General features: G+C 45.4%; 1 protein-coding gene across 1 annotated transcript in view; it reads right to left on the bottom strand.

The window, feature by feature from the left end:
• Positions 1-13,337, bottom strand: part of LOC122562000 (E3 ubiquitin/ISG15 ligase TRIM25-like) — a 19,816-nt gene that overhangs the window by 3,671 nt on the left and 2,808 nt on the right. Inside the window, exons 2-5 of the mRNA XM_043714368.1 lie at positions 12,384-12,479; positions 8,022-8,255; positions 7,257-7,428; positions 3,892-3,981 (exon numbers count right to left, since the gene is read on the bottom strand). Of these exons, the coding sequence (XP_043570303.1) occupies positions 3,892-3,981; positions 7,257-7,428; positions 8,022-8,255; positions 12,384-12,479 (592 nt within the window). The remainder of the gene's footprint in view (positions 1-3,891; positions 3,982-7,256; positions 7,429-8,021; positions 8,256-12,383; positions 12,480-13,337) is intronic.

The following is a 13,337-nucleotide window of genomic DNA, read 5'->3' as shown; positions in this document are numbered from 1 at the left end:
TAATCTAATCTAATCTAATCTAATCCCAAAGCGAATGACACAGATTCCCAGTCTGGGGAAGTGCACTCCTTTATTTCCATCAGTGTAAGCTTGTTGTGACCTCCAGAAGGGCCATCAACAATTATGGGTTTTCATAGAATCCCTACAATATGGAAGTAAGCCATTTGGCCCATCGGGTCTACACTGGCCTTCTGAAGAGCAATCCACCCCTCCTCCCTTTCCCTGTAACCCTGCATTTCCCATGACTTCGGCGGGGCGGTGAAGGGCCTGTTTCCACACTGTAAAGTAATCTAATCTAATCTAAAGTAATCTAGTAATCTAATCTAATGACTAACCCACCTAGTCTGCACATCCCAGAACACGATGGACAATTTAGCATGGCCAATCCACCTGACCTGCACATCTTTGGACTATGGGAGGAAACTGGAGCACCCGGAGGAATCCCACACAGACACGGAGAATGTGCAAGCTCCACACAGTCACCTGAGGGTGGAATCAAACCTGGGTCTCTGGTGCTGTTAGGCAGCAGTGCTACACTGAGCCACTGTGCTACCATTTTTCTTTGACTTAAGGGTCTCACAAAGATCCCTTAAATCAGAGACTAGGCAATTAGAAATGCGGAGGGTGGGGTAGAGGTAACTTTGTCTTTAGGGTGGAGGTATGGAGGATTAGGAGAAAGTGAGGACTGCAGATGCTGGAGACCAGAGTTGAAAAATGTGGTGCTGGAAAAACACAGCAGGCCAGGCAGCATCCGAGGAGCAGGAGAATCGACGTTTCGGGCATAAGCTCTTCTTCAGGATTGAGGATTGCCAATCAGAGTAAAAGATTCAATGTAGACAGATGCAGGTAAAAGGTTTGTGCTGTTGTGTATCCCATGAAATTCCTCCCACTGCCTCCAGCGAGCTGAGTATGGCCTAGCAGGAGAGGGTGGGCAACGTGTTTCTTACTTTTTAACATATCGCTGCAAGATCTGTTATGAGTTGGAGCCTGCAGTATTTAATATTTGGCTGCAAGGATGACCAGGACATGTTTAACTGATCTGAATGAACTAGCTAATCATTTGAAAGCTTACCTTTTTCCCGCTAATGGTGTGGTTAGTGGACCCCAATGCATAAGAGCTGGTGAACTGGTTCATGTAAAGACAATAGCTTTTGACAGCAATGCAGGATGGGGCATGTGAAGAGAACAAACCTCTCAGAGGTAAGGAGCCACTGTGAAGCAAGCCATTTTTGCAAGAAGTTTTACGAAATGATTGATCATTTATTGTCACGTGTACCAAAGTACAGTGAAACGCTTTGTTCAACAGCACAGGCAGCTCATAGTAAGCAAAGAGACTTAGATAGAAGCAACGAGGTGAGATCCATGTTAACAAGATCAGCATTTTTTGAGGCGAGAGAATCCAGTCATCAGTCCAATAACAGCTGGGAAGAAGCTATTCCTGAACCTGCTGGTGCATGTGTTCAAGCTTCTGTACCTTCTGCCTGATGGAAGAGGTTGTAGGAGAGCATTACCAAGTAGGACGGTTCTTTGATGATGTTGGCAGCCTTTCCACGCCAGCGAGCCATGTAAATGGAGTCCATGGATGGGAGGTTGGCTTCCATGATGGTCTGGGCTGTGCACACCACCTTCTGTATTTTCTTATGGTCCTGGGCAGAGCAGTTGCCATACCACACTATTATGCACCCAGCCAGCATGCTTTCAATAGTGCAGCTGTTGAAGTTGGTGAGGTTCCTTATGACATGCCGAATTTCCTGAGCCGCTTGAGGGAGTGATATTGTTGTGGCTTCACATCTACATGGGAAGATCAGCACATGTCGTCAGTTAACGTCACCCTGAGGAACTTTTCACCCTCTCCACCTCAGCTCAGATGATGTGGATGGGGGCATGTTTTCCGTCTTTCTTTCTGAAGTCAATGGTCAGATCTTTAGTTTTGCCAACATTGAGAGAGAGAGAGATATTCACGTTATGGAAAATTCTGGCCTGCTTAAAGGTTGCGTTCTTCCTCAGATCCTTCATCCTTGATATAATGGACATTGATGAAATCTATCCTTTATAACTGAGAGTTGATCAGCATACAGAAGAATATGTATGCAGGAGATCACATGGGAGAAATCATTTAAAAGGTCTGTGAACCAAGATGCTGCCTAGGTATGGGGGATTTTAGCTGTGACGAAAGGTTGGATAGACTGGGTTTGTTTTCACTGGAATCCAGTAGATTGAGGGGGTGGCCTGATAGAAAAGTTGATCAGATTGTGAATGGCGTGGATAGAGTGGAAAGTATGGGGCTTTTTCCCCAGGATGGAAGGGTCAACTACCAGGGGACACAGGTTCAAGGTGCAAGGGGGTGGGGGGCAATGTTTAAAATAGATATGCAAGGCAGGTTTTCCCCAAAAGGGTGGTGAATGCCTGGAACACACTGCCAGAGGAGATGGCGGGAACACCTGGACAAATACATGAACAGGAAGCATACGGCGGGATACGGATCCTGAAAGTGAAGACAGTTTTAGTTTGCAAGGGCAAAATGTATTGGCGCGGCCTCAGAGAGACAAAGGGCCTATTCCTGTGCTGTATTGTCCTTTGAATAAATCAATTTTTTATTACGTAACCCTTTTTAAAATGTTTCTTGGCAAGCATGCCCTATAAGTCGATCCAATATTTGCAGAAGTAAGTCACTTTTACCTGAAGGAAATGCTCGCGTTTATGGGTCAGAAGATTGTGGGTGCTTGTTTCCAGAGAGTCTTTCATTCAAAATCTCAGTTGAGATTCCAAGTCCCGCTGAAGGGGTGCCGCACTGTTGGAGGTGCCAATTCTGAATGAAACGTTAACACTTGACTCCCTCGGATAGGGTGTAAAATAAACCCTTGCTGCTATTCAAAGGAGAGAAGGGAACCTCTAGCCTGATGCCCTGGCAAATATCTGTGCCTCAACGAACATCATCTGAAACAGATTGGTTATTTACCACACCGTTGGTTATAAGCGCTTGCTGTGTACAAAATGGCTACCGTATTCTCTCCATTACAGCTGTCACTCCATTTTAAAGATGGTTGTAAAGCACTTTAGAGTGTCGAGACTTCCTGAAGACATGGCAGAAATTCAAGTTCGAGGAGAAAGTGAGGTCTGCAGATGCTGGAGATCAGAGCTGAAAATGTGTTGCTGGAAAATGCTGAAGGATTCCTGAAGAAGGGCTTATGCCCGAAACATCGATTCTCCTGTTCCTTGGGTGCTGCCTGACCTGCTGTGCTTTTCCAGCAACACATTTTCAGAAATTCAAGTTCTTCAATTTTTAAAATTTATTTGTATTTATTGTATTCAGAGTGGGGTGGGTGCCTTGCAGTATTTTACAAGGTGTTCCAAGCAGCCATTTGGGAGTGGGGTCAGACTGAAGGTAAAATGGATACATGGTAGAACCCTGAGTAGCAAATGGATACTCTGAATAGCACACTGAACATTCTTACATTTATTCATTCTATGATGTGTAACTTCTTTGTCTACATAAAAATTTTTAAACCTGAATTTATAAAGCTGACAGCACTTAGCGAGATTGTGAATAATACTTTACTGACAATAGGAGGTACCAGAGGAATTGAATGTTCACTGTGCTATTCGGAATCAGATGGACTGGATATCCCCCTGGCTGACCTCATTATAATCCCTATAGCTGCAAAGGCTTTTGGGATGCCCTGAAGTTGTGAAAAATGCCACAGAAATTCAAATTCATGTATCTTCCCCAATCAGGAAACCAAAAAAAAAACTTTCAATTAGCTGATCAGGAACTTAAATATCTGGCCCATTAACAGGAAAAGGTTTCAGAGAGATTGCCATGGTCTGGGTCTATCTCCTAAAGGAGGTGCATGAGCTGTCTGATTGGTTCAAGCTCTAAGAGGTACTCACATTGGCGAAGCCCTTTCCGAACCTTGGCCTCTGGGGGATGCTGAGAGGTTTGTGGAGACACATCTGATAATTCAGCAGTTTTCTCATGGCCTGTACATGACAAAAGGGATGGAAGAGTGGAGTTTATTTTTGTATTGGGGATCCTTAATTCAGGGCCTGGGGCAGCTTTTTGTCTTGTTCAAGCCTCAATCCACAATTGTGAACAGAGCTGGCACTCCCAGTAATGGGGTAGTACTCAACTCTGTAGGACACTGGGTAAACCAAGATGCCACCTGCCCTCTCCAGTGGAAATATAAGATTGCATAGAGGTGTGCAAGAACAGGAGTGTTCTCTTGTTATAGAGTCGTAGAGTCCTACAGCACAGAGACAGACCCTTTGGCCCAGACTGGTCCAAGCCAACCAAAATGTCCATCCACGCTAACCCCATTTCCCTGCACCTGACCCATATCCTTCTAAACCTTTCCTGTCCATGTATTTGTCCCAATAACTTTTAAATGTTGTTAATGTACCCGCTTCAACCACATCCACTGGCAGCTCATTCCATACACATACCACTCTCTGCTTAAAAAAATTGCTATTCTTTCCCTCTAACCTTAAACTGATGCCCTAGATTCCCCAACCATGGGAAAAACACAGTGCATTCACCCTATCCATGTCTCTCATGATCTTATAGGGGTGTATAAGATCACCCCTCAGTCTCCCACATAAATTAAAAAGTCCTAGCTTGTCCAACCTCTCCCTATAACTCAGACCCTTGAGTCTTGGCAACATGCTTTTAAGTTTTTTCTGCACTCTTTCCAGTTTAATAACATCCTTCTTATAGCAAGGTGACCAAAACTGAACACAATATTCCAATAAGGCCTCACCAACATCCTGTACAACTGCAATATAACTTCCCAACTTCCATACTCAATGCCCTTACTAAATGTGCCAAAAGCCTTCATCACTGCTGTCTACATGTGACTCCACTTTCAGAGAACCGTGCACCTGAACTCCAAGGTCCCTCTGTTCCACTACACTCCTCAAGGCCCTACCATTCACCATGAAACCTTTACCTTGATTTGACTTTCCAAAATACAAGCCCTCACACTTATCTGTATGAAACTCCATTTGCCATTTCTTGGCCCACTTCCCCAGCTGATCAAGACCCTGCTGTAATTTCTGAAGAAGGGCTTATGCCCGAAATGTCGATTCTCCTGCTCCTTGGATGCTGCCTGACCTGCTGCGCTTTTCCAGCAACACATGTTTCAGCTGTAATTTCTGATAACCTTCCTCACTGTCCACGATATCAGCTATTTTAGTGTCAACTGTTGTCCTGGTCAATGTTTCTGGGGCTCACCAGAAAAATCACCAATGATAACCTTCTGCAACGTAGTGCACTAGATTCTCCTGGAAATAAAATTTGAGGCACTGCTACAGGCAAGGGAAAACGTTGTTGGGGGCAATTAAAAAATTGAGAGTTTTTTAAAAATTCTCTTTGAAGACTGCTGTGTTCTGTGTTAATTTATAAACAAGAGTCATTATAATTTTTTGATTATTCATTCACAGGATGAAGGCATCTAGACCAGCATTTACTACCCATCCCTAATTGCCCAGAGGGTAATTAAGGGTCAATCACACTGCTGTAGGCCAGACCAGGTTGGATGGCAATTTCCTTCCCTAAAGGACATTAGTGAACTAGATGGACTTTCCTATAAACAATGGATTCATGATCATTATTAGACTCTTAATCCCTTGTTTTTGAGCTGAATTCAAATTCCATCGTCCACCATTTGAACCCAGATGTCCAGAACATTCCTGAGTCTCTGGATTAACAGTCCAGTGATAAAATACTACTAGGCCATCACCTCACCTATGACAATCTTGTAACAAAGTTTCTGCTCACCCGTTGCCATGGGACAGAATTTCCCACAAGGCTGATCATGTCAGGTGGGACAGTGCTAGAAGCATTGGGCTAGGGCAGATGGAGACAAGAGGTCATGTGATGACACCCCAGAATGTACCAAAGTTGACAACTTCCTGTTTTGAGGCCAAGACTGCCTGTTGATTCACTTCCCTCTCAGAATGTGTGTGCTCCCACCATCCGCCATACTGGATACTCTGGCAGCCATTTTGTATCTGTAAATCAGTGTCATCGAATTTCTAAATCTACATTTTACCAGCATTTTATTGGTTGTGACATTTTATCAGGTCATAAAAGGTAATGAGCAAATCTAAGTAGGCTCTGTCTGTACAGCTATTTCTGTTTCTCACTGTTTCTTTTTCAACTAAAGCTGCAAAGTGAAGGATATTAAGCATTACTTCCTCCATTTAAATGTGTCCCAGGAATCATCATGTGACAAGAAGGAGGAGAACAGTCAAGTGAGGTGTTTCCTCCAACTCTTAATGGATTGATTTATGAGGAAAAGCTGAAGTAGCTGGGACACTTCATCCTTGATAAGGGGTAAGATGAGGCAGAGTTCATAGAAGTGGACAAGGCTTTAACAGGATGGTAAGGTTAATTAATTAATTAATACACACAGCAGAACTGGAGCAAGGAGAAATTGCCAGAAACTGCTTACTTGGAATTATTGCCTGGGAAAACCCAAGATCTGGATGGTTTCAAAACAAGCAGAAGGAGGGTTTCTAACTGTGATTGCTACATTTTGGGGGTGTCATCACATGACCTCCACCAGTGCACCATTGGCTTGTGGGCAATGTTGTCCCAGGCAACGGGTGAGCAGAAACGTTGTTAAAGTGAATCCTGGACAGGGATCCCCCACACAAAAGAAAGGAGCTACATCAAATGATTACGTCCCAGAGTAATCTCCTGGTCCAGCCTCAGTTGGCTAGATAAGGTTCAAAGAGGAATTCCTCAGATTGCCTTTACCTCAAATAGGCCTTGCTTCTTAAAAAGGTGTTTCATCCCTTCCAGGGACTACATGTTCTTGGAGTGTGACGTATCTTATGATAAAGTTAAAGATCATACAACACCAGGTTATAGTCCAATAGTTTTATTTGGAAGTACAAGCTTTCAGAGCGACGCTCCTTCATCAGCTACCTGACGAACAAACAGCGCTCCGAAAGCTAGTGCTTCCAAATAAACCTGTTGGACTATAACCTGGTGTTGTGTGATTTTTAACTTGTACACCCCAGTCCAACACCGGCACCCCCACATCATATCTTATGATGAGCAAGGGGCAGGATGATTGCTATCTTTCGCTATCTGTCATTGTTGGCTCTTCCGTACAAACATTCTGAACGTAACCAACACCTCCCGCCCTCCAAACATTTCACCAACATTTCCTGAACTGGGAGCATGGAGCAAGTTGGGGGGGGGGGGTAGATTCCGTTCTCCAAACAGACCTGTTCTGAGATTCACTGACCTCTGACATCTGTGCTCTTCAGTTTGCGTTTCATAGCTCGGCGGAGACACTCCTTCACCTGGGCGGAAAGTTCAGTGGCAGCTTCACTGGCACGTGCCAGTTTGGAACGTAGATCAGTCTTTAACTTCAGGACCTCGGAGACCTGAGAGGATGAACTGAAACAAAGGGATTCCTGAGGGGAAAACACAGAACCAGAAGAATGAAGAAGTTGCATTCATACAACACCTTTTACAACCCCAGAACATCCCAAAGCGTCTTATTGTCAATGAAGTATTTTTGAAGTGCCAGAAAAGCAGCAGCCAATTGGTGTCCAGCAAACCCACAAACAGCAACATGGTAATGACCAATAATCAATTTATGAAATTGGTGGAGGGATAAGTTTTGGCCAAGACATCAGAGAGAATTCTCCTGCTCTTAAATTACTTTTTTGTTTTATCAATTCGTGGGATATTGGCTTCACAGGCTGGGCCAGCATTCATTGCCCATCCTGGAAATCCTGGCTGCTGAGCTACTTTCTTGAACTACTGCGGTGTGTGTGCACCCACAATGCCATGAGGCGTTTTGACCCAGCGACAGTGAAGGAATGGTGGTATATTTCCAAATCAGGACGGCGTCAAGCTTTGTGATGACAGACTATGTATTATATTGCTGGTTACATTGTTAAATTGAATAAAAGGGCTTTAAAATATGTTCGAAACTCTTGTGAGTGAACTAAATGTGTAACCATTGTGCTGTACATGGGCGAATGGTGATGAATGGGTTTACCTGCACAAATCTGAAACTGTCATGCTTATTGGCTAGAATCTCCAACTGCAGCTTCTTCTCACGGAGTTCACGGCACCTCTGCTCCAGCTGAGTCCTGATGCAGTTACCCTGGTTCAGGAGAGTCTGCCGTTCCCGCTCAATTAAACCAATCACCACTTTCAGGGCCTCCTCGATGGCTTCAGTCATGGCAGAAAATTTGTTGGTGATTTCCAATTCCACTTGCTGTGCTGTTGTCTGGGATGAGATCAGAACGAGTTTTAAACCAACTCCTTGCCTAGTGCACCAAGCAACAATTCCTCCAATCCCCCGGCCTCACCCAGCGACACTCAGAGGCACCTGATCTGTTACAAGGGCTGACCATTTAATTAAGTTGTCCCAATGAACTGCAGCAGGTGGAATTGTATAGGGCCTGAATGATGTGGGCAAAGATGTGAAATGTGGCAGAATCCCATGGGAAATCCAGCAAAGCCTAGCCTGACATTGGGAATAACTCGCAATGTGCTCTTAGTAACTCCCAGCGTTGAGGCCTTATACCTGCACAGTTACGGTGAACTGCCTATTCAGGGCGTTTATTGCTTGATGCAACTATAAAATTGCACATCTCACCTCATTCATACAAATCTTCCTGTACTCAGAGCAAACCAGAGGCGGAGAATTCTCCAGATCAAAGTCAGAGCAGTTTCTGGACACTCTCAGCTCACCACTCCCTCTAAAGGCCTCCATGGTGGGCATCGGCACTAACTCCTCAGGACTCGATACATGGGAAACGGCTACACCATATCCCACATTCAAGGGCATTGGCACGTGCCAGCCTCCAGTAAGGGACGGCACGGTGGCTCCGTGGTTAGCACTGCTGCCTCACAGCGCCAGGGACCCGGGTTTAGTTCCAGCCTCAGGTGACTGTCTGTGTGGAATTTGCACATTCTCTGTGTGGGTGTCCTCTGGGTGCTCCGGTTTCCTTCCACAATCCAAAGATGTGCAGGTCCAGTGAATTGGCCGTGGAAAATGCAGGGTTACAGGTGGTTCAGGTTGGGATGCTCTTCGGCGATGGAATTGTGGTTGGGGGGGGGGCGGAATTAGTATGGATTTAATGGGCTGAATCACCTGCTTCCACACTGTTGGGATTCTAAGACTCGAACCCTCATGGTACATCTCAGGATCCTTTAATGCTGCACTTCAAGGCATAAGGTCACTTTGTGAAGCTACAGCAAGGATACTGTGAGCTCAGGAACATGCTGTCAGCTCCTAGAATGGACCAGGCTGCTGTGCCAGGCTCTTCATTCACTTTCTTTGCACTCCCACACTCTCACTTTGAGTCTCGCTGGATGCTCACAACATCCCAACCTTGCCTTGCCTTTCTGTGCCTTGCCCCTCAGGCAGGAACACTAGGCTCACCGTTTAGTACAGACACAATACCAGAGATTGCCAGCAGTCCTCAGGCAACTCAAAGGGGATGCCTTCAGTCAAGAGCAGAGTAAGATAAGACTAGCCTCCGAGATTAGTCCAGGGACCTGGGTACAGTCAGTCAGCTACTCAGGGTGGTCAGTCATGGTGCTCTCCACAAACTCTCAGGAACTGAATGTCAGGGTTACCCCCTCTCTGGGTGAATGTCAGGGAGCACTCCCCCAGCTTGGCTCTTTCTGTCCCATTTGGGGGCTACTCTCCTCCTGGAATGAGAAAGGTGTTAAGCAGGATGACAGGAGGTGGCACAGCCTTTACGTTTGGTGCAGGTGGAGAGCTGTCCCATGTGAGCGAGTGAGCAGTGCACAGGGCATGCAGGGGTTAGTGGCGTCAGGGGTCAGGATTGGGTGAGATTGAGTGGGAAAGACGCTGCAGGCAATGGAGAGAGTGGTCAATCTTTAGTGGGAGTGGCTTTTTAAAATCAAAGATAGTTTGAGTATCAGGTCTGAGAGAGAAGGTGGTGGCACTTAGGTTGGTGGAGTGGACAGGGTCATTGACCTTCTTCCCAGGTTACACCAGACTGCACTGACCAGGATGGCAACCTCAGGCCAGAGCTGGCACAGTCTGGTGTTGTAACCTCCACTCTGGGGTGGGGCGGGTGTCCACCGCCCCCCCCCAACCAGCAGGAACTCTATGTCCCTGACCAATTTTCCGTCTGTTACATCTGGGCAAGAAGTCAGGAACTGTGCAGAGCAGCTTTGCGGACAATTCTCACCTCAGGGCATAATGCTGTTTTAGAGATGGCACCAGCACCCGGGCTGCCAGCCATTCCCAGAGATCCCAGCAGTAGCAAAATGTTCTGGGAACATCATGTGGTAGGACAGGGCTAGAATTGAGTGACAAAAGCATCACTGGGGTGGGGGTAGGGAATTAATGAGTCCAGTTTGGTAAGATGGAGTTTGATAAGAGAATATTAGTTAGGCCATTTTTGGAATACTCCGTTCAGTTCTGGTGTCCCTGCTATAGGAAAAAGGGTTATGAATCTTGAAAGAGTTCAAAAAAGCTTTACAAGGATATTGCTGGGTTTGGAGGGTTTGAGCTAAATAGGCTGGGGCTGTTTTCACTGGAGCATCAGAGGCTGAGGGGTGACCTTATAGAGGTTTATAAAATCATGAGGGGCATGGATAGGATAAAGGGCCAAGGTCTTTTCCCCCGGATAGGAGAGTCCAGAACGAGAGGGCATAGGTTTAAGGTGAGAGGGAAAAGATATAAAAGAGATCTGAGGAGCAACTTTTTCACGCAGAGGGTGGTACGTGTATGGAATGAGCTGCCAAAGGACGTAGTAGAGGCTGGTACAATTACAACATTTAAAAGGTATCTGGATGGGTACATGAATAGGAAGGGTTTGGAGGGATATGGGCTAAATGCTGGCAAAAGGACTAAATTAGGTTGGGATATCTGGTTGGCATGGGCAAGTTGGACCGAAGGGTCTGTTTCTGTGCTGTACATCTCTATGACTCTATGTAGTTAGAAAGCTCGCTAATCTACCAAAACTGACCCTTTTCCAAAAATACTTGAGACTCAGCCCATTGTGTGATTGGAGAATGAAAGGCTGATTTCAGAAAATTGGGAAAAACTGGGATTCTTGAATTCTCTGTATAGAGTAACAGGTAGACACCTCCAGTCCCTCAATACCTGCACCATCGTTCAATTCAATGACCTATACCTTAACTCCATTCACATGCCTTAGCTTCCTATCGCTCGGTAACCTCATCTAACAAAGCTCTAGCAATCTCTACTCTGAGAGCTCCCGCAGCATTCATGGAAAAGCGATGTGTATTTCCACCACTTTCTACCTGAAAAAGATGCTTTGATAAGGCTGCCTGACACAGTCACAGAGATCGCATATTAGTGATAGAAGTGTTACAACAAAGCTGGACAACTGAAGCATCGTTTGGTGCAATCCTCTGATTGCCAATCACATGGAGAAGTGTGGTGCTGGAACAGCACAGCCGGTCAGGCAGCATCCGAGGAGCAGGAGAGTCAGCATTTCAAGCATAGGATCTTCATCAGAATTCCTGATGAGGATCCTATGCTCGAAACGTCGACTGTCCTGCTTCTCTGATGGTGCCTGACCTGCTGTACTTTTCCAGCACCACACTTTTTGACTCTCATCTTCAGCATGTGCGGTCCTCACTTTCTCCTAATCACTTGGAGGGAACAGAAACTAGGATTGAAAAATTCCAACACTCTGTGACTCTGAGGAGGTTACAGAGTCGTATAGCAAGGAAACAGGACCTTTGGCCCAACTCATTCAGGACAAATGGATTTCCGAAACTAAACTAGTCCCATTTGCCTGCATTTGGCCCATATCCCCAAACCTTTCCTATCCACATACCTGTCCACATTTCATAGAATCACAGAATCCCTGCAGTTTGGAAACAGGCCATTTGGCCCAACAAGTCCACCACAACCCTCCGAAGAGTAACCCACCCAAACCCATTTCCCTACTACCCTATATTTACCCCTGACTAATGCAACTAACCTACACATTCCTGAACACTCTGGGCAATTTAGCACGGCCAATTCACCTAACCTGCACATCTTTAGATTGCTTTTAAAAGGTTGTAAGTGTACCCACCTCATCCACTTCATCTCACAGCTGAACCTAGCATAGTTACAATGCTGTGGTAGACAGTATGAACTGTTGATAAATCACAGACAACAATGACATCCTTTAGTGCCCAATGGAGCTCTACCAGAAGTACACTGGAAACAAAAAGCATAAACCACACTTTCACTCAACAATCAGTCAGTGTATTGGCTTCAGCGATATTCCTACACCTAACTGGCGACTGGCATGTGTGAGTGGGAAACTTGTTGAAGTCCTGGATGGGTGAAGAAGCGATTTGGCACGTTTGCCTTCATTGGCCAGAGCACGGCGTAAAGTAATCAACTGACCGTGATTGAGTCGATGCTTTCCTGCAGCATTCCGATCTCCTGCAGTGTCCCCTGCAACTGTTTCTCTGTCTCAAGATCCATGAGATAAAGCTCTTTCTGAGAAAAAAAAAGTGACCAAATGGTGTGAGAGCCAGTACAATCACAGAAATAAATGTCAGTGTTTCACCAGGAGGGAGCATGCAAGCAGAAATCTATTCCCTGTTTCTCTGAATTATATTTTAGTGACATTCCCCAATACTGTATACAAATCAGAGTTAACTTTTCTTGTGCGTGACCTTCCATCACAAAGACCTGAAATGTTAATTCTGTTTCTCTCTCCACAGATGCTGACAGATTCAGTGCACCCTTTTTTGAAAAAAGACTTTAGATTTCTGGCATTTGCACTACTGTTAATTTTCAAATGAATCAAAGCTATGTTCACAATTGAAAACTTACAATCCACAGAGTCACATAATGGTTACTATGCAAAAGGAAGGCCATTTGGTCTGATATCTCTACGCCAACTCTCTGAAGGGGCAGTTCACCAAGTGACACTCCCTGACGTCACCCCTTAACCCTGCACCATTTTTCTATTATTATGAAAGTTTCCGAGTTGTATTACAGCAAGAGGATGCATTGTCACTGTCATTTATCAAAGCAACATTTCAATACAGCTTTGTACCATGATCATAACCCCACAATCCAAAGATGTGCAGGTCAGGGTGAATTGGCCATATTAAATTGCCCATAGTGCAGGCTAGGTGGGTTAACCATGGGAAATACAGGGCTCAGGAAGGGGGGTGGGTCTTGGTGAGATAGTCTGAGGAGGTGTGTGGACTTTATGGGCTGAATGGCCTGCAGGAATTCTGTTTAGATCAGAGTGGTGCTGGAAAAGCACAGCAGGTCAGGCAGCATCCGAGGAGCAGGAAAATCAACATTTCAGGCAAAAGCCCTTCATTAGGAATAGAGGCAGAG

Source organism: Chiloscyllium plagiosum, chromosome 24 (assembly GCF_004010195.1).
Source record: "Chiloscyllium plagiosum isolate BGI_BamShark_2017 chromosome 24, ASM401019v2, whole genome shotgun sequence".
Lineage (NCBI taxonomy): Eukaryota > Metazoa > Chordata > Chondrichthyes > Orectolobiformes > Hemiscylliidae > Chiloscyllium > Chiloscyllium plagiosum.
The sequence above is the reverse complement of the archived record's forward strand: the minus strand, read 5'-3'. Positions and strand labels throughout refer to the sequence as shown.